Source organism: Prionailurus bengalensis, chromosome D1 (genome assembly GCF_016509475.1).
Source record: "Prionailurus bengalensis isolate Pbe53 chromosome D1, Fcat_Pben_1.1_paternal_pri, whole genome shotgun sequence".
Classification (NCBI taxonomy): domain Eukaryota; kingdom Metazoa; phylum Chordata; class Mammalia; order Carnivora; family Felidae; genus Prionailurus; species Prionailurus bengalensis.
Window position 1 is genome coordinate 100,548,464 of NC_057346.1, and position 21,619 is coordinate 100,570,082.

The following is a 21,619-nucleotide window of genomic DNA, read 5'->3' on the forward strand; positions in this document are numbered from 1 at the left end:
ACACTGCTTCTTGACCTTTCATATGCTCACGTTTGATAGAAAAAAGCCACAGATTGGGTACCGTGTTGCTTGGCAACTAGTATTTGCCCTCAGCATTGAGGTGATGCTGGTTGGGAGTGTGGTGAACTCGTAGGACTTAACCCACCAAAAGGGGAAGCTGACACTCAGATCCAGTTAATTGCTTCAGTGTGACCGGGTCAGAAAGCCAGATCTTATTATTATTATTTTTTTTAGAAGCTAAAAATTAGGATTTAAAAAATGCTAGGACTCCTAATTTTCACACTTTGTACCTTCTATATATACAATTTTTATTTGTCGGTTATCTATCAATAAAGTTGGAAAGCCCAATGGGGAAAAATAGAGCCGTGTTCTAAGGGACATAAATTAAACAAAACGAAACAGAACACTGCGTATTGAGTAAAACACGTCAGCGGGCTGGATTTGGACAATGACGCTCCCATTTAGGCCCTTCAGATGTATCCTACAACGTGGAGAAGGGGTTCAGACAGGGGTTTGGAGCTTGTACCCTCACCTTCCCTTGAGATGAGGAGATGAACCCTTGCAAGGAGTCTACAGATTTGTGCTTTAGCCTCTGTACTAGGTGATCTGAGTCCAGTTGCTGAACCATTCTGGGACTCACTTTCTCCCTTCATAAAGTCAAAGTCTGAAAACTAGTGTTTTCAAACCGTGTTCCTTGAGTTCCATCAGGGGGTTCCGTAAGTGTTTCATTAAAATAAGATACCTTGAACTTTAAAATAAATACATAACAAAACATTGCTTCCATCCAAGTATACATATATGTGCATATACATGTATATATTTAGATATGTGTGAAATGTGAGACTTTATACATGTAGTTCTTCAGAAGATTCCTCTCGAAATAATAGTTCTGCTGCTAAAAATACCCATGGAAACTTCTGGCCTGGGATTTCCTCAGCTCTGCATCTCAAAGTTCACATAGCCTCACCAAAATAGCCCCTCTGGTTACTTTGTGTTCTGTGCAATTGGAAGAGTTCATCATGCCTCCAGCTGTCCCAGGAGGGAAGAGATGAGCCAGCTGGTCTATGCAAGCTGGTTGGTGCCCATCCCTTCCATCGGAACCGCACCTGGCTTTTTTGGGACACAGGGTTCTGGATTTTGCTGACCCTTCTCTGCAATCCCTTTCGATGACAGCATCAAGTTCAGAGAGTCACCTATTTGCAAAGGAGGCAGAGTAAGCCAGCTCCTTCTCGCCTTTGCCACGCTGCCTGTCCCTTGCCTTTTGGACTCTAGGGTGGAAACGGATGCCCAGCATGCATGCCACCTCCCAACGCCACACTTGTCTTCTGGGGAGTTTCCCATAAAGATGTTTACTGCCTGGCTTCTGGGTTCAGAGGGAGAGCCCATCCCATCGACCATTTTCATGATCAGTGATGTACCTTTCAGGGACCAGTTTTATAGTGCGCTGTTGGGGGTGATTTTCACCAGGGAGATAAATGAGAGTTAGGAAGAATGATGGCCTTTCAGAATTGAGATCCCTGCATGCACCAAATCCCATAAAATACTGTTTGATTTAAAAAATTGCTTGAAGCAGTTCACATTTTAGTTAATTACGTCAGTGGGTAAAAATAACTATTGTCATATGGTGCGTGGGCTTGGTTTTAGAAGGATAAAGAGTCTATTGTTACCCATTGTGTTATTCAGCCACTTATTATCCATCCCTAAAAACCAAACGTGTATAATGGAAAACCTGAAGATTTGTCACTTGCTAAAATCCAGGCTGCTCTGTGAATTTACCCTCAGACTCTGCTCTTTTCGAGAGCAGTGCAGGAGCCTTCTTAATGGAGTCCGTTTAAATGCGTTGCTAGGACCTGTCCCCAACATCCTTGGCAGGCAGGGGTTCGTGGCCGGCAGCCCTGGAGTCACTTGGGTTCCATAGTCTCAGTGGAGACTTGCTCAGGGACAAGCCAACTGAGTGTTCCTGGGAGGGGTTAAGGTACAGAACTTCCAAGTCAGATAGACCTGGGCTAGAATCTTAGGTTTACTAGCTGTTAAGATGCTGGATCAGGACCTTCAGTTTTCCGGGGCTTAGTTTCTCCATCTGGAAAATGGGGATGAACACCGTTAGTGCCTCCTGGGATTGCTGTAAGGCTAGTTGAGAGCTCAATCAGTATCGTAACAAGTAGAGTCAACCAGCATTAAGTGCCTGCAGGGAGTCCCTCTTTAGGTGGTGTTTCTACCACTCTTCCCTGACACATCGCCCTCAAGCCCCTTCAGACCCAAGTTCACAGTGTCCTTGGGCACCCCCTGCCTGGTTAGTGGGGTGGCTCCACATTGCACTGTCACGTGGTTTCCTGCCTCTTTTGTTTGGAGAGTCGGAACCGCCTTAAGTGCCTTCGGTATCTTGTTGCGGTGCAGGGTCTGGGGCAGGGTGGGTTGGGGGTGGGGGGAAGGCCTGGGCGGCAAGGACTGAAAGGGGCTCAGAATCTGGAAGCAGCTGGGGGCTGGAGCTTTCCTGAAGGTCATCAAGGGAGAAGGTCATCAAGGATGCTGACAGGTGGCAGCTTCAGGGGTTAGTTAGGTGAGGTGGAAGACAGCTCTTAGGCTGGGAATCCAGAATCCTTGTTTTGTTTGAGCCTCAGGGAGATCTCAGATGTGGGATCTGTGTTATGTATATCCTTCCACTATTTAAAAGTGATGAACTGGATGGTTTGGTGAGACCGTTACAACCCCCCCACTCCCCACTCATGACTGTTGGGGGCAGTTGAACCTAAACCTCTTGGTCACCATGCTGGGCTGTGCTTACCGTAGTCACAGGCTCTCAGAGGTGAGGGGACATGAGCCCTGTGGTGTGGATCCTTTGTGCACCCCTGCAGACCCTTGCCTGCTCATCTCCACCTTCCCTGCCACTGGGAGGAGGCTGACCTCCATGGGCTACGTCAGTGGATGCCCTTGACTTCTCCCAGATAGAGATGGGGGAGGGGCAGTCCCTCAACCCTTTTCCTTTCTTTCCCCATTGCTGCTGCCTTAGGATTCTTGCCCATCCCTTATTGGCTCCACTTACCCCCACCCCCACTCTTGTAAAGAGACTCTTAAACTGTGTTCAGTACCCCCCCTCCCCCCCCCACCCCGGTTGAGTGTGCCCATTTGTCCCTTTCAGGATCCTGGTGAATATTAGCATGTTTTAGAAAGAATAATGTAGTGGTTCTATTTATTTTTCACCGTGCGTGCGTTGTAGGGAGAGGCTAGAGGAGGGGCAGCCCGGGGTGTGGATGAAGAAATAGGGCCTGGCTGTCACCTCTGGTGTTCATCACAAAGGGCCTTGATTTAGGTGTTGGCCTTTTATCCTCCAAATGAGGGATTATGGGTAGAGTCACAGTGACGCTCTGACAGGATTGAAGGGAAAATATACTGCAACAGATACTACCCTCTTCTGGCACTTTAAAAATTTTTGAAAGTGTATACCGAGCACTTCAAAAAATGAATATGGCCTGAGTTTTTCTGAGCCCTAGGAGGAGGCTGCTTCTGTTATTTAGGGCTTGGGGTTAAGAGGATTTGGTTTATGGCGGCCACAGTATGGAAGGGGGGAAGTCAAGGTGCTTTGGGCGAGGAAGCATCTTTAGGACCTGGCTACTGAGTGTACCGGTGGAGGGCGAAGGGAGGGAGGGGTCAGGTTATTCTGGTTATAGCCTGGGAGACAGGTTTAATGGGGCATTTACAGGGAGACTTGGAGAGAAGAGAATCCATATGTGTGTGCTTTGCTGTGAATGTAGGAGTAAAATTTACATGTAGAGGAGCTGGGGAGAATTTCAAAGTTTTAGGTAAATGCAGCTAATGACATCCTGTGATTTAGGTGTTGAGTAGAAAGAATCCACTGTTCAGAGTGGACCACTGATGTAATGGCTGCAGCTTTGGCTGCGTTGTGTTGGCATTGAGGGCAATGTTAATAGTTTGGTCTTCCGGGGGTCCTGGAAGAGGATCCTTATGCCTGGAACTATAGTTTCAGGACCGGTGGTAGTTTCCAAAGAGAACGGGAACTTTGTTTGGCTCATCACATCGGCATAACCAAAATGAAACAGGAACACATTCGGGGAGGGGAGTGATGAATAAGGCTGGAAGGCTCAACAGCCGGGGTCTGCTTCTCGGAAACGAGTCTGGAGGTGACTCTGCTATTCAGTGTAGGATGGTCAGTTAATACCAGCCATCTGGTTGACCGGTAGGTTTCTACTGAGCCTGGGGAGTCGAGGTCAGCAGACTTTGAAGTCTGTGGCAGAACTGAAGATAGTATCATACTCCTTTTTTTTTTTTTTTTTTTTTTTTTTGTATGTCCGTATGTCTTCCTCTTAAATCAGTGAGCCTAATCTCTCATCTCAGTGATTGCTTCATTTGCCCAGCCATGGGGGCCTGGAGAAGTCTTGGGTCATATGTATGGGGGATTTTGCAGAGGAGTAGTGAGAAAGGAGGGTGAGCTATGAGTACTCCATCTGTGTCTACATCCCAGGAGAGAAGGGGTTGGGGAAGCTTAGTGAAAGTGGTTGAGGTTGAGGTAGAAATCAAGACCTGTGTTCGGGTTTTGGTGCTTCCTCACTGGCTATGTGTCCTTGAGTAAGCCGCTTTCTACCTCTGGGCCTCAGTGCCTACCTCTGTAACTGAGCTGTTGCTCATTCATTTAAATGCTTTGCAGATATGAGTTTCAGATTGCCCGTTGGTTTTGTCAGTAGGATCTGAGCCTTGGTGTTGTCATCTGTAAAATGGGGATGAAAGTACCTTGCAGAGTTGCTCTGAAGACTTAAAGATGATGGTGATAGCAATAGCTGTTAAAGACATCACTTACTTTCATCCTTACTACAAGGCAGGCATGATTATCATCCCTGTTTACAGATGTAGCCCCGGAGGGACAGAGAGGTTAAGGTCTCTGCCCAAAGTCACAGAACCAGTAAATGGTGAAACTGAATGATTTCCCCCTGGGCAATCTGATTCCAGATCCTAAGCTTTTAACTGTGATTCCACGACTCTGCTCAGACAAGGGATGTAGAAAGCACACCTCAGTGCCTGGCACACAGTAGGTGTCCAGAAAACTCGAGTTCCTTCCTTTTTATCCTCAGAATGCGAAAGTGGAAGTTGCCCAGAGCGCCTTCGGTCAGGCAGTTTTGCCCAGCTCAGCTTTCTAATTTCCAGTTCATGGTGCTTTCTCCCTTTTCTTCTTTTCTTTTCTTTTCTTTTCTTTTCTTTTCTTTTCTTTTCTTTTCTTTTCTTTTCCTTTTTCTTCTCATTTTTCATTTCATTTCATTTCATTTCATTTCATTTCATTTCATTTCTTTTTTTTGAGAGAAAGAGGGAGAGAGAAAGAATCTTAAGCAGGCTCCACACTTAGTGGGAACCCCGACTCGGGGCTCAGTCCTACAACCCTGAGCAGAAATCAAGAATCAGATGCTCAACTGACTGAGCCACCCAGGTGCCTCCTTTTCTCCCTTTTCTAATTTTGCAAATCTTCTTTCCAAAACCTCCCTATTTATTACCGTCCTCTTCTCCCCCACCTCCCGCCTCTTCCTTCAGGAAGCTTTCTTTCCCTTCTTCCTTCTAGTGGCTGAACTTGATCATACAAAGTTACCTTCCTACTATCTTAAAAAAAAATTGAGATGAAATTCACGTAACATAAAATTAACCATTTAGAAGAGTATAGTTCAGGGGCACTTAGTACATTCAGCGTGTTGTGCAACCACCACCTTTATGTAGTTCCAAACATTTTTATTACCCGAAAGGTGACCCTGTACCCGTTAGCAGTCATGCTTCCTTTTCCCTCTTGCTAGCCCCTGGCGACTACTGGTCTTCTCCCAGCCTGTTTCTATGGATTTCCCTTTTCTGGACATTTCCTGTAAGTGAAATCAACATATAGGCCTCTATGTCTGGCTTCAATTTCATGTAGCATAATGTTTCTGAGGTTTATCCACGTTGTAGCATGTACCAGAATTTCACTCCTTTTTATGGCTGAATGGTATTCCCTTGTATGGCTGTATAGCATGTGGCTTATCCATTCATCTGTCAATGGACATTGGGTTGTCCTCCACCTTGGCTATTGTGAATAGTGCTGCTGTGACACCCACTCCTTTTTATGGAAGCTCTACTCCCTCATTCAGCTTGGGTTCAGGGGCTGTGACTTCTGGCATCCCCTGAGTCCTAGCCACAGGGCAGGCTCACTCATAACCCTCTTATGGATGGGTCTGCTGAAGCTAGGAGGGAGACGCCTGGGAGCCTCGGATGAGAAGGGGACAAACATTGGAGTCTGATGTGCCGCTGGCACCAGGCTTGGCCGTGCACGCTAAATCTAGCTCAGTTTCTGCCCCTGGGGGAGGTAGGGAGGAGAAGAGAGTTTTATCTCCAGCCTCAAGCACCTGTTTTCATCTCTCCTTCCTGTGCCTGGGGCAAGTGACACCAGCCGGGGAAACTTAGTTGTGTGACCTCGGGTTGTGTACTCTGAGCCCTTGTGTCCCCATCTGTAAAGTGGGGAGTATAATTTCTATTTTATAGGGTTGTTTTGGGGAGTCAGTAAAATGGAAAGCTTCCTTCTTTTTCTATCAGGATTTAGGGTCTCTGGGTTAGGGAGCAGTTGTGGAAGGGCATTTGAATACAGGATGATTTCTCTGGATGCCTTCTTGATTAGTAATCACTAGAGTTCTTCTGGATCCTCTTAGAAAGGGAAGGACCAGAGGTTACTCTCATTGTGTTTAGCTGGTACTGCTGGGAAGTTGTCCCCAGCTTCCTCTTTTCTGCAGTTAAGTTTCATGGTTGGTGTGTGAACCTGTTTCACCTCCTGGTACAAGTAGGCTTGGAGCTAATTTTAGAAGGATGAGTTTTCTGTTGATTGTATTGTATTGTATTGTATTGTTTTATTTTATTTTATTTTATTTTATTTTATTTTATTTTATTTGAGAGAGAGTGAGCGAACATATGAGCAGGGGAGAGGGGTAGAGGGAGAGAGAGAATCTTAAACAGGCTCCATGTTCAGTGTGGAGCCCAATCTCACAATGGTGAGATCACGACCTGAGCCAAGGTCAAGAGTCAGACGCTTAACTGACTGAGCCACCCAGGTGCCTGGATTGTATTATTTTAAAAACTAATCACAAAGTTTCTCCTATGCTAGGTGTCTTGTGGGGGTGTTGTTTGCAAGGGTCTTTTTCTCCTGTGATCAGTGCAAAAGTTTAGGGGTCCGGCAGACCGGGGCTTACATCCTGGTTTTACTTCTCCCTGTCCAGCTCTGTGACGCTGGACGACAGATCATTGGCCTTTCAATTTCTTCATCTGTAAAAATGAGGGTTCACGCGAAAACTAGCTACCTTTGTTGTTATTGTGCCAACCAGTGTTCTTTTGATTTTAAATATTAGACAACCCCAAATGAAAGGGGGGTTGCATCTCCCTAGGCAAGAAGGCTTGCGGTAGGACAAGTGTACGATGGGTTGATTTAGTAGCACGAGGATCCTGGTGTTTGCCCCTTTCTCCTCATCAACCATCCTCAGCAGGTAGGCGATTTCTCCCCTCCTTGTCACACCGAGGCTGTAGCAGCTCCAGGCATCACGGGCAGATCCGATGAAGTGTGGCAAACTAGGATGGCGTTTTCTTCCATGTAATTCCTTCTTCTTAGTGAGCAAGCTTTTCCCTCGGAAGCCCCCTAATGGACTTCTCTTGTGTCCCTTTGTCTCATGTTTTAGTCTGGGCTTTTTAGGTCCCCCGGGTCCTGAGGAAAGGATTGAAGTGTTGACGCTTTATTTAGGAAGTCAGGCCCAGTGAGGTCAAGATGAAGGAAAAGAAGGGGGAGTGAGGCCAGGGAAGATGGAAGCCGTGTGATCGTTTCACGCTGAGCCGCGAAGAGACACGGCTGGTGTGTTTGTGCGGCACATTGAGGGGGGCTGCCGGGAGAAACTGTACCCCGATTTGTCAGGAACACTCTTCACTTCGCTTGCTGGAGTTTTTGGAGGGTAGAAGGAAGAAAGGTTTTGACATTGATAGCTTTTGAAATTGATATTTATTTTATTTTATTTTATTTTATTTTATTTTATTTTATTTTTTTTAATTTTTTTTTTCAATGTTTATTTATTTTTGGGACAGAGAGAGACAGAGTATGAACGGGGGAGGGGCAGAGAAAGAGGGAGACACAGAATCGGAAACAGGCTCCAGGCTCTGAGCCGTCAGCCCAGAGCCCGACGCGGGGCTCGAACTCACGGGCCGCAAGATCGTGACCTGGCTGAAGTCGGACGCTTAACCGACTGCGCCACCCAGGCGCCCCTATTTTATTTTTTTTTAATTTTTTTAACGTTTATTTATTTTTGAGACAGAGAGAGACAGAGCATGAACGGGGGAGGGTCAGAGAGAGGGAGACACAGAATCTGAAACAGGCTCCAGGCTCTGAGCTGTCAGCACAGAGCCCGACGTGGGGCTCGAACTCATGGACCGTGAGATCATGACCTGAGCCAAAGTCGGCCGCCCAACCGACTGAGCCACCCAGGCGCCCCTGAAATTGATATTTAAACCTTCCCTAAGTCCTGGTATATTTCTCACCAGTTGCTTTACATCGGGAGGCAGGGTGGCTGGTGGTTAAGGACATGGCCCGTGAGTCAGACTGCCTGGGTTCAAATCCAGATGCTGCAGCTCACTGGCCCACGAGGGACCTGCTCCTACATTTAGGGTTATTGGGAGGATTGAGTGAGTTAATGTCTGAAAGCACTTGAACAGTGCCTGACAAGTCAGGCTCTGTGCATATTGATGGTGACCCTTGCCCTCTAGAACTCAGAGCTGTTTGTCCCATGTAATGATCATCAGCCAGTCAACGCTTACTGAGTCTAGGGCTGTACAGGACACAGATCGAAAGGCACAGACACTCTTTGCCTTCTGTGTACGCCCTCCTCTGACTTTGGCCTTCCGTGTACGCCCTCCTCTGACTTCCTTCTGCGAATGGTACCTACCTTAGGGGCACCTTCCGTCTGTCCTGTCATTTGATTCAACGGTCTCTCTCAGCCGTGAGCCCCGCAGGGCACAGAGGCTGTCTGTCTGTCTGTCTGTCTTAGCTCTGGGGCTTTACACTGCACTTGGCACCTGCAGGCGCTTGAGAATTGCTTAGTCAATGACCTGTCAGTACTTTCTACTCTACCTTGAAGGACTTATTTACAGACATGTCTTATTCCCCTTGCTTTCCTAAAAGCAGTTAGAGACCAGGCCCCGATCGTCAATGTTTGTAGGCGCTGTTTGGGTGGATGGTTGACTGCATGAATCCCAGTTCAGGATACAACACGTAGAGGCATATATGAAGATATGAAGAGATAATAACACTGCAGAGGGCTGGGACAGGCCATTTTAGGGTCTTGAGGTCAGGTAGTTTATGTTTTCCAACTGCTGGGTGGAAAAAAAGAAAAAAAAAGAAAAGAAAAAGCTTGCTGCCTGTGCTGACTTGCTTAGCAACCTGCTCCTCGTCTTTCTCTCTCCTGTGGTCCATCCAGGGACTAGTGGATTGATGCCTGGCATGGATGGTCGGCAGGGGCTGGAGGCAGGAAGATGAGCTGAAAGAGTGTAGGCCTGAGACGAAGAGGGGCTTGAGGGGGTAGGGTGGGGGTGGAAATGGAAAGCATGGGGGGGCGGTGGGTGGGTGGGTAGGAAAGGAGAAGCAACAGGTGTGGGCCCTGAATTTCGTGGGGTGTGAAGAGTGAGGAGGAAGACTCCGCTTCCTTTGGGGATTGGTGCCTGGGCCCCTGGAAGATAGGGTGCCGAGCAGATCTTTTTTTCCATCTGCGTAACCCGTGAGATGAAAGTGAATGTTGTCTTTGCCTTCTCCATTTGGTAAGCCCGAAGGATATTTCCTTTGGGTTGGGTTGAGTGCTTAGGCTCCTGGCCGTGTCCCGCCTTGGCCTTGCTGTAGGACCTTGGGCAAGTGTTTTTCCACCTGTAGGCCTTAGGGGATTACTTCCTTTCCAAAACAAGAGGCTCATTCTTTCCTTTAGTGTCATTTACTGAGTGCCTACTGTATGCACCATTCTAGGCAAGGGCACAGATGAGGTTTCTGTTCTCATGGAGCATACATTTTTGTTGGAGGAGGCTGAAGATAATTGAGGTAAATTGCCAAGGAGGAAACATACTAGTGATGTGATGGAGAGTGAGAGGTGCTAATTTCCGCTGGTTGGTTGGAGAAGGACTGCCTGATGAGGTGGCATTTTAGGCCATGACACAGGAAGGTCTGGGGCAGAGTATTTTTGGAGAAAGGAATCAATGTGTAAAGGCTGTAAGAGAGAACCAGCCTCAGGAACAATGAGAAGGGTGTGATGAGATCATGGGAGATATGTAGACTGTGGTTAAGACTTGGGGTTTTATTTAAGGGTGATGGGAAATTGGAGGACATTTTTTCCACTAGAATCCCTTTTGATTATTTTCCTCTTTACGAAGGCCATACTTTTAAAAATCCTGTTAACCAAAAAAGTGTGCTTACTAAACAATAGATGTACAACTTCAAATTATTTTAGGTTTTTAAAGTATGGGGAAATAATTTATGGATCATGATGCGTATCTTTGAGGCTCCTCCGGGTATCTAAAGGTGGCAGATTGAGACACTCAACTGAATAATCTTGAAGGTTCCTCTGTTTCAAGCATTCATGCTTCCCAAAGCTGCATGCCATGTAATTAAAAAAAAAAAAAAAAAAAAAAAAAAAAAAAAATTACGCCACCTACCGACAGAAGGAAGAAGGTGAATTTTTGCACAAGGAAAATCCCAAACCCAGTAGATTTCTTCGGTTGTGCACCTGGCTTTACATTCTGTACGTGCGACCTGAAAATGGCTGTGGGGAAGGGGTGTTATGGTCCTGCTTTCCTTTTTGCTTCCCTAGAGAATCTTGATTGTGCGTCTATGTCCCTGTGCATCCATTCATGATGCAGTGGCAGGGGAGAGGGCTGACCTGGGAGCTGCCCCAGTATTGGATGTATGTGTGGGGAAGAGCACTGGATGGCTCGGCCTCCATATAACTGAGTTAATCCATTGTTTGTAACTGACCTCTGGTTTCACTGAGTTCCTTTATTCAGTGTCCCCACACCCTAGTCCCTGCCAGTAGGCCTTTTTTAATGTAGTCGTTAACACCCCATCCCTATCATTAAATTCTCAACTGCTTTATTCCTGATTTGCATTTTCCGTGGCTGAATGAATGCACTGACTTCCGTTTTTTTTTTTTTTTCTGTTACAGATGGTGTGCGCAGGTGACGGTAAGTAGCACTTCCCTGTCTTCTCTTGTGTTGTTCGTTATCGCCCCCTGCTGGACACAGCATCATTAACAGCAATGTGAAAATCACAGAAAATGCAAATTTGTTCAAACTCTTAGTTTCCAGTTTTATTTTAGAAGTGGGGTGAGTGTGGAAACAGCACGGGAAAGAAAGAATTCAATCATTTGCGCAACTTTGACAAAAATTTTCTATTTTCTGTGATTTTTACTTTCCCCAGCCTACATCTGTGGGTGATTTTTTAAAGACTTTGTTGTCACAATGCAGTATGATTTATATTTATTTTATGTGCTGTTTTCCTATACATATTTTTTGGGGCTGATACATTGCTCCATGATTTTTAAAAGTGATATACAGGGTGTATGTAACCTTTGGAAAACCAGACGTAACCTCCTATATATTTTGCTTCCGTGTGGAGGGCTGAGTTCCAGTTGCTAACTAGTGTTGGCCCATTGAAGTTCTCCCTAGTCTAGAGTAGAATGAGAAAACTAAGACTATGATAGTAAGATTTAAGTGATGCTAAACATATTTAGTTGAAAGCAAGATATATTCTGGGATTATGTCCTTACTATTTTTTTGGTCATTATTTGTTTCTATAAGAAATAAATATAACCGTATTTGGTAGTTTAAAAAATGTACCTTTTAGCATAAATAAAAATTGGTAGCTCTTGTCTGTCCTCAAAATTTGGGGACTTTTTTTTTCCTGATTGGTAAGATCCCAAAGTTTGTGAACCATAGAGATAAAATAATTAGAATGTTCTTCCAGTGCCACGCCAAGGGGGCAGATCTTGCTGAAACCTTGTAATAAAGGCAATCTCAGTTAATAACAGTGATTCTGCAAGGTCTGTACAAACAATGAGAAGAGCTCCGCGGTTGCTTTTTCTTGCTTGTTAATCAGTTTGGTAAATAAACTGGTAGGTACCTTGTGTAGCCTTGAATCATCGGTGCCAAAGAAGAAAACTTATGTGCATGGAGAAAAGGGGGCAAAGGGGAGATGAGAGAACTGTGATTCGTTTTAAAAATCATAATGAAAACCTGTTGTACAGCAAGTATATAGTGGGAGGTGCCATTTTATTAGTTTGTGTGACCGCCGTATCTGACTGCTCAAATCAGTCACAGTTTATCACTGAAAAGTTTCCTGGTGTCTTACTGAGATGGATTTCAGTGGCTGTAGATGTGACTGATACCAGATCACAGCTGAAGCCTAGAACATGGGAAAGAAAAATGAAATGCAAACTAAAAAGTCTGTGAACCATTGCTCTAAAATGATTAGAATGTTCTCCCAGGGCTTTGAGTAAAATCACATGCTAATGACCAACAGGATGGGATTCTGAACTCAGATTTTTTGCAATGTCCAAATCCAGTGACTTTGGTTACCATATTATAAAAATAATCCTTTATGTTAAAAATAGTTTATTAGAGCTGCCAATAGAGGAACTCCAGAATGGGAGGCTTTAAGGGACTGATTCTAGGTCACAGAGGTAAGGGACAGAGTGGGCCCGTATGTCTGGTTCTGAATTCGAAGACCAGCTCTTTTTTCCTTATGTTATTCTGTCTCATGCCATCTTTGTGCCCCAAAATGGCGGAGCTTCCTCCTAGTATCAGGGTTTGGCAAGAAAGTTATCTTCTGCACCATGTAAAACCTCTCTACACACAGTGTATTCTAAGAACGGCGAGAGACTCATTCAGCATCTTAACGTCTTTTTTTGTATCAGCTCCTGTATAGATTTAATCTGTATTCAAGTGACAGCCAACATTGCCAATCTCTGTCATTTTGGTTTCTGTTTTGCAGCCTTCTGTTTCACTAACACACACGCATGTATATATGTGTGTGTGTGTGTGTGTGTGTGTGTGTGTGTGTGTGTGTGTATATATATATATATAAATGTATCTACAGTTAGTTTGTGGGGAGAAAGTCCAGGAGGAGAAATAGAGGGAAATGAAATTCTGTGATTGCACAATTCACTTCTGAAAAGTAGAGATGCAGAGCAGTCCTGACTCTTATATTTCTTTTTTAAATATAATTTTTTCTTTCCTCTTTTGGGAAACCATATTAAAATAGAATCCTTGTTTGTGTCTGACATTGAAGCTGTGTCCATCAGTCCAACCAGTGTGGCCCCAGCATGGACAAACACGGACTCAGCTGCTTCTACGTACACGCACACAGAAGGTGAAGGTCAAGCTGGGGATAACACCACAGGCTTTAGCCCAACAGCTTCATACACATCCTTCACCACTTCAGAAACAGTCAGTAAGACTTGGGCAGATTCCACGGTCGCAAATGATGTGACAGGTAAGATGAGCTCCCAGGAATGATCGTGAGACGTTCCTTTTCACCCTGTATCCTAGAGCCTTGTCCATTCACGTTGCCTGTGGGGGAGAGATTGGTTTTCGTTAATGGTGGAAGGGGAGGAGAAAAGATGCCATATTGGTTCAAGCCCAGGAGTTCAGGTGATACCTGAATCATTACCTGATCAATTCGGATCATTTGGTATTCAGGTCTTGGGTGCTTTGGGAGGTTTTAAGTAGGTCCACTTTTAAAAATCTTTTGCTATTATTATTGGCTAGTATTTGCTTTTCTGCTAAGACTTGGGAGCAGTGACCCCATTAGACATGTGTCTTGATGGTGTCTGTAATTAGTAGGCTTTTCTTAAGCCCGGCAGGGAAGTTAATGCTGTTTATATTCTCAGGAGTATTTGCCGGGCCTGGAAGTTTGGTGTGCTTTATAGAAGAGCGTGTGTTTCAAATGAAATGATAGCCCAGTGACACTCGCTTAGGTTTAGATTTTTATTTAGCTTAGATGTCAGTACCCTGAGGCACGTGTTATAGCTGCAGATTTAGCTCTCTCCCCTTTTTTTTTTAAGCAGAAAAGAATCAAAAGTACAAAAAAGAGACAAGAAGCTCTTTTAAGCTGGGAAGAACCAAACATTTAAAAATGAGCTCTTCTTTTGGTTTTCTGATCTGGGGATGTGATCTCTTTGGCTGGTAGGCCCTGGAAGCCTGATGTCTTGGAGCCCATGGCACCTTCTGTACATGGAACAGGCAAATGAAACCATCGGTTTTCAGCAGGATTTTTTTTTTTCAAGCCAGGAAACTATTTCTTTAAATAAAATCTTGCCTGGAAGCCCCATAAGGAAAAAGAACTGGAGAGAGAGGAGAGAGGACCCATAGGAGTGGGGTGTCATCAGTACCCTCAAAAAACTCTTGTCGCTCCGTAGAGCACAAGTTCAGAGGCAAAAAAAACCTCCTACGATAGAGGTTTGCTCTATCGTGAAAGAGAGGGGGACAGGTGGAGAGGGCAGGGAGAAGATGGAAGAGAATGAAGGAGGAAAAAGAAGATAGAATTTGGCAATGGTGATGGGGATGAGATGACACAGGCCAGAGGAGGTGGGAAGGTGGCGGGAAATACCCAGCCTGGTTGTTGAGCCCCTCTACCTGAAAGCCCCCCGGGACAAGGCCTTCCTCATCAGCTACCATTTATTGGTTGTGGACTAAGTGCTTAGTTGTTGTTTTTTTAAAATAAAAAAAACCCCATTTTTAAAAATGTTTTTATTCATTTTTGAGAGAGAGACACGGACAGAGTGTGAGCGGGGGAGGGGCAGAGAGAGAGAGGGGGAGATAACCCTAAAGCAGGCTCCAGGCTCTGAGCTGTCAGCACAGAGCCAGACCTGGGGCTTGAACCCATGAACTGCGAGATCATGACGTGAGCCAAAGTGAGACACTGAACCGACTCAGCCATCTAGGCACCCCTGCAGTTTGACAATTTTGAAGACAGTTTCGAAGACTCTCAAATCACTGTGGAAGTTAACTGTTGTGGAGCAGAGCAGAGATCCTAAAAATCTTTGGTTACAGGTTTATTCTTGTCTGTATCATTTCCTGCTGTGAAATGATGGACTTGCACAGGACCCTGATATAAAAAAAGTATTTTTAGTGAGTCACATTGGAACATCAGTGACCCCAGTCATTCCCAATGAAAGGTGACTGCAAATACCTTGTTCCATCAATGCCCATTGTGTGTTTTTTAAAATAGAGCCGAGTCAAGTTTCTGATCTTCGTGTTTCCTTCGTGGGTGTGACGCAAGTTGCTATTACCTGGAAGAATGGCAATGACACTGCCACCTGCTGGATGCTCCTTGAAGGCGTCGAAAGTTGTAAGGAGTTGCCTCAAGTCTTGGTGGTCAACATATCACACCTGACACCAGGGGTTCGACACAAGGTCACCCAGTGTCTTTCAGAATCAAATGAGGAAGGGAGAGAGTCCTCGGTTACAGATAGTGGCTTAGGTGAGTTACAAAAGTGCCATACTGGTTTTGACTTTCAGTAACTTAATAGTTTTAAGAAATATTGTTCTTGTACTTGTATACAGTTTTAGAATTTCTAGAGGGCTTTGCTCCAGACTGTTAGTTTTACCCCACATCTGTATGAGGAAGGAGGGAAATGTTCTTATTTTACAGGTCAGATCATTGGGGTTCAGAATGGTAACAGGGGCTGAAGCTTTCTGAGTCTGGCATCCCGGAAAGGAGCTGGCCCCTTTAGCTCTTTAAACTTTCAGTTCAACAAATACTAGATGCATTAACCCAAGTAGGGCCTTCGGATGAACTTGTCACATCTGTTGCGAAAAGCGAAACTTAGCAAGCGAGGCTAGCAGATGTCTTCTGCATTGGCAGTGGAGTAGCCATTTACAGATTTGAAGCATTTTCAGAGGCAGCCCTGTGAATTGAGAAGAACAAGTGCTTAATTCCCATTTTGCACTTCAGGAAATAGTACTACGACGGGGGTGTTAGGATTGTTGACCACAACTGACAGAAACCAGACTTTAAATAGCCTGGGCTAGAAAAGCAACTTGTTGGCTCATGTCTGCTTTCCTGCTGTGGGCAGTAAGGCCCTGAAGCAAGAGATGAGGGGACTCCCGTCTCCTCCGCCTGCCTCCTTCCGTATCGGCCTTGACTTCAGAGTGGCTCCTGCCCCAAAGCTCAGGGAGAAATGGCCACCAGCAGGTCCCCCAGTTCACCTCCTATCAGAAGGGGTCTGGCCCAGGGGAGAAATTCCCGGAGTGAGATCAGATTAGCCAGGTTTGAGTCCAATGGCCGTCCCTAGATGACCACCTTTGGAGCTGGGTGGGAGACGATTTTCTTCAAAGAAGGGGAAGAGCTGAAAACAGCCGAGTTGGAAAGAGAAGGGGGGTGGTACGTGGGATACAAGTAGAGAGCGAAAGAGCTGCTGAAAATCAGGGTCCTTCTAGGAGGATGTGTCTCTCTGTGGGGGAGGAAGGGAAGAATTTGTGGTGTAGTAACTGTGGGTGCTGCCTGATGTGTCCTCTTATGGGGAAGGTGCTGTGGGCGGACAGGCATGTGCTTCCGTTGCAGTTAATGTATTTGACTTTTGTGATGGAAGTAGATGCCAACGCCACGGAGAGCTTCTCCCAGCAACCCCGGAACCACACGGCCCCCGTGTCTGGATACCAGCTCAAACGTGTGGACCTGTCTTCGGACCATCTTCTGACCGGAGACACGGAAGTCCTGATTACGGGGTTGGTGCCCGACACGCAGTACTGTGCCGCTGTCTATTCTCAAGCAGCAGATGGCACAGAAGGAGGGCCCCAGCGCATAACGTTCAGGACGGGTATGTTGAATTTTGTAGAATGTCTTCAGCCCGCGTTTTCCAGCACCCACTTTGGTCTTCTGTGATTCTCGTCTCTCCGTTATCTCTTGCTTCACAAGTACTTGTGTTGTCAGAGGGAGTTTTCTGGAAGAGATTTCGGACAGAGCAAATCCAGTGAGTTTCTTCTTAACTCCGTGGCCAAGACGCTTCTTTCTTTCAAAAGCTCACTAACGCGTATCGGGCAGCTGCTACGTGCAGACGCGAGGTGCTACCTCGTGTCTTCCTTTCGTGTCTCTGCACCCAGGCCAGTGGGACAAGCTGGTGTAATATTTTTCTCTTATAATTAGCTATTCTTCTTGTCATTTGTTGGTTAAGTATTTTCCCCTTCAGGTAAGAACATGAGGTGTTTTTTGTTGTTGTTGTTGTTGTTGCTTGTTTTGGGGTTTTTTTGTTTTGTTTTGTTTTGTTTTTTGACCTCCCCTCCAATGCATGCTGATCTTTCTGTGGAAGCTTGTTGATATGTGCATTGCTCTTCCTACCTATAATTTAATGGTATTTCCGCTCTGTAAACTGACCAATATTTGGAGGTGTGTCGGATTGGTGCTGACGAGGGGGCAAAGAAATGCATGGTTCCTTGCTAAGAGGAGTTCAGGATAGATGGGGAGTCGAGAGAGACATCCACGCATTGACAAGTCCATGGTCAGGCCCCGTGGGCTCAGGAATAAATGCTGCACCAGTGTCATCCTCAGGGACTTGGTTGAGGCAACACGAACTCCCACTCTGGTTACCTGACCCAAAAATATATCTGTTCTCAAAGGCTGTCGGAGACCCATAGAATGGAGGGAGAAGGGGTGCAGGCTGGGGGATACAGGGCAGAAAATAAGACTAGGATCCAGGAAACTCTGGGAGGCTAGTAACACCTGGTTACTAGCTGGGACCTGGTAACACCCTCAGGAGTCCGAGTCCCAAGATGGAGACGCTGTCACGTTCGTGATTTCTGGATGGCTGCGTTGGGGAAGGGAGTGTGGTCCTCCGGCTTCTACGTGGATGACGAGCACTTCCTCCTCCCATGGGGGATTTGGTGCTGTTGGGTGCCGCACAGGTGACACGTGACCACCGTCCACTGCAGCTGCCCCCTGAGTGCTCTAGACAGTGGAAGGCTGGAGCACGATCTTAGCATCAAATCCCGAGGGAAGGCCTCTTCTATAGGCAGGATTTGAACTTGCTTTGAAGAGAGACCAGGATTTGGATAAAGGGAGAGAGGGAGGAAGACATGTCCACTGAGGAAACATTATGAGTGAAAGTGCAGGTGGTGGACCCCGAGGTATGAAGGTAGAGAGGTACGAGGAGCGGGTGACAGCTCGAGGACCCTGGTAATTCTGGAGGGGGTCGACTTTGTTCCTGGAGAGTTGTGATCGTATGCTCATGAGTTGGGTGTCTCTGTCAGAGGCAGTTACTAGCCGGGCCATGTTACTTGCAGGGGCTGGACGCCTATGACAGGTTGTGTATGTAAAGAATTATTGCTTTTCCCTGTGTCCACCTTGAAGGAGGGTCCACTTGTGCCCTCCTTTCTTCTTTCCTGTTCTACCGGTGATGCCAGTGTGTGGGTGAGGAGGGGAGGATGTAGTTATAGGACAGGCCGCTTGGCTTCTGGGGACCCTCAGTGACCCAGCAGGTTGGCAGGTGGGAGGGCTCGGTGTCTAGAGGGTGGGGCAGGAGGAGGAGGAAGAAGGGGCCCTCCCTTTGACAGCGGTGGGGCCGTCCTACACACAAGATGCTTGTGCAAGAGGGTGAATGGGCTCCTCGCTGAGCAATGTACCCCAGGGCTGGCTCCATCCAGAGGATGAGCCCTTTGCCTGACTTGCTAAAAGGGGTCTTGTGGGTTAGCGTGGGCCTCAGGTTCCCTGCTTTTAAAGCTGTCTGAACAGAACGAAATAGTGATTGCAGGGGCACCTGGGTGGCTCAGTCGGTTAAGCATCTGACATCGGCTCAGGTCATGATCTTGTGGTTCCTGAGTTCGAGTCCTGCATCGGGTTCTGTGCTGACAGCTTGGAGCCTGGAGCTTGCTTCAGTTTCTGTGTCTCCCTCTCTCTCTACCCCTCCCCTGCTCACGCTGTGTGTCTCTCTCTCTCTCTCTCTCAAAAATAAATAAACATTAAAAAAAAATAGTGATTGCATCTTAGGCTCTCAGATATATGGATACACATGGCCTGGTTTGTGTGAACTGTCTTAGCACTTGATAAGTAATAATCATAGTAACTTTAACCCTCTCTGTGTGGCGTGTGTGTGTGTATATGTGCATATCTAGATGTATATACATGCACACAATACATGTCTCGCACCAAGCATTTTTCAAGCATCTCGTTAGGTGGGATGGGGTTAAGGAAATCATCAGAGCACGTTGAGACACCTGAGATTAGTCGTGGTAGGAAGTCACCTCTAAGGCTGATGAGCAAGGGGAAGAAGGGGTGCTTCTGGAACCTGGTGGGGGCTGGGGCAGTGGAAGAGGCAGCCTTGTCAGAACAGGCAGCCCGAGCAGAGGCCTGTGGGAGAAACACTTCACTGCTTACTCCTCTGCTTCCAGGTCGCCTGCTCACATTGCTTGCAGGTGGAACCCAGTCCCAGGGCCTCTGGCAGGGCCCCTCCTTCCTGCCAGCCACAGTGATGCAGCATGTAGGGGTCAGCCTTCCAGGGCACAGAGCAGGCAGGGGATGGAGAGCATGGACTGGGAGGGTAGGATGGGCCAGTGGCAGATTATTAGAGCTCTGTGTTACCTTTTCTCGAGGTTAGGAATATTACCCCATTTTGCAGATGAGGAGACTGAGCTCACATGATTTTCCTCAGAACTACCTAGCCATTAATGCAGAACTAACCTTGGAGCCCGGACCTGCCTTGCGCTAAAGTGTGTGATCTTTAATGGGTCCTGTATAGTTCATTCTGGAAGCATATATGCTTGAGAGTGTTTCTGGGTCACCCCAGGACCTGGGCAGGGCATGAGTAGAGTCCATGTTGTTGTTTGAAGAGCCTGTCATATCTCTAAGAGTACTCACAAGAAGAACAAAGCGGTAACTGTGCAGTTGCAATTGGCCAGGTTGTCTCTTCACTGAAGATGATGTCTGACACTTGCTGGGACCCCCATACATTGATGTATGTTGTGGTGAAAATGTGTAGCAGAGGAAGGCATGATTGCTGAGAATCTTTCTTATAATGGATGACAGGCCCTGATGATGGTTTGTCTCTGTCTCTCTCTCTGGCTTGGCCATTCTGGTTACTGTTAATGCCTCTTCTGTCTTCACAGTCGCCAGTCAAGTGTTTGACGTTGAAGTTGTGGACATCAACGCAACAAACATGACCCTGACCTGGAAAATCAATGATAACGAGTCGTCCTCTGTCTATACCTACAAGATACAAGTCACTGGGGAGACGGATTCCTTCACCCTCCATGTCAATGAGACTCAGGTCGTCATTACTTCGCTCAACTCGAGTACCTTGTACAACATCACGGTGCACCCTTTCCTTGGCAACAGTTCCGAGGGCGTGCCGGGTTTTCTCCAAGTGTACACCCGTGAGTTCACTATTGTTTTGCTGACCTCTCTCACCTGCCTGCTCTGTGCCAGGCCCAGGTACGAGACAAAGCTTTGTCCCTACCCTCGAGGAAAACACAGCTCAGTGTGTGAGCCCACAGGGACTCTAACCTCCTTCCGGATGTGCACCGTCGTAACGATGATCGTTGACTGACCCACCCCACGTGCTGAACATGGTGTACATGCTTTCCTGGCACTATCTTCTTTTTATTTTACTTTTTTACACTTTTAAATTTTATTTTGTGTGTGTGTGTGTGTGAGAGAGAGAGAGAGAGAGCAAGCGAGCATGTGAGCGCGGGAAGAACAGAAAGAGGGGGGAGAAAGAATCCCAAACAGGCTCCACGCTGTCAGCACAGAGCCCAATGTAGGGCTTGATCCCATGAACCATGAGATCATGACCTGAGCCTAAATCAAGAGTTGGTCCCTGAACCGACTGAGCCGCCCAGGAGCCCCTCCTTGCACTGTCTTATGTCGTGTTCACAGACCTGTGACATGGTTGGAATTAGCCTTATTTTATGAATCAGGGAGCCGTGGCTGAGAGAGGTGCTGTAGGGAGGTGTTACACACGTGGCAGAGGTAGGATCCAACAGCTGGGCTGACTCCAGCCTGTGCTTGTAATGACCATTCATTCTAGCATGGTAGAGGCAAGATGATGCACGGAGACAAAAAGAACCTGGTTATTCATGTCCCTCTGTCTTTTGGATACTGACATTATAATGAAGCAGGGCACAGATCTATCTCACCCTTTCTTTGCTTACCTGTGCTTTAAAGAGAAGATGACAGGCAGCAAATAAAAAGCTTCCTGTTCCAGGGCACCTGGGTGGCTCAGTCAGTTAAGTGTCTGACTTCGGCTCAGGTCATGATCTCACAGTTCGTGGGTTCGAGCCCTGCACTGGGGTTTGTGCCGAGCCTGGAGCCTGCTTTGGATTCTCTGCCTTCCTCTCTCTCTGCCCCTCCCCCACTTGCGCGCGCTCTCTCTCTCTCTCTCTCTCTCTCTCTCTCTCTCTCTCTGTCTCTCAAAAATAAACATTAAAAAAAGATGCTTTCTGTTCCAAAGAAGGTCCGAGAATTAAAGTAAAGCAATAATGGTATACCAATAGTACATAGTATAACAGTATCAGTATCGTACCGTACTAGGCGCTTTATGGGTATTGCGATGGCCTCCATGGTAGGTATTAGGATCCCTGTTTGACAAATAAGGAGGCTGCA

The 21,619-nt window shown here is 46.6% G+C and overlaps 1 protein-coding gene across 3 annotated transcripts in view; it reads left to right on the top strand.

Annotated features, from left to right (window-relative positions):
• Positions 1 to 10,706: 10,706 nt before the first annotated feature.
• Positions 10,707 to 21,619, top strand: part of PTPRJ (protein tyrosine phosphatase receptor type J) — a 55,126-nt gene continuing 44,213 nt past the window's right edge. The window contains exons 1-5 of one of the 3 annotated variants that reach the window (XM_043582515.1): positions 10,707 to 11,211; positions 13,316 to 13,519; positions 15,257 to 15,508; positions 16,620 to 16,847; positions 20,125 to 20,391. In XM_043582515.1, coding sequence (XP_043438450.1) covers positions 11,193 to 11,211; positions 13,316 to 13,519; positions 15,257 to 15,508; positions 16,620 to 16,847; positions 20,125 to 20,391 — 970 coding nt within the window. In that variant the 5' untranslated portion in view covers positions 10,707 to 11,192. Of the gene's footprint in view, positions 11,212 to 13,288; positions 13,520 to 15,256; positions 15,509 to 16,619; positions 16,848 to 20,124; positions 20,392 to 21,619 lie in introns of all 3 variants that reach the window. The other 2 variants (XM_043582513.1, XM_043582514.1) reach the window with 2 other exon arrangements.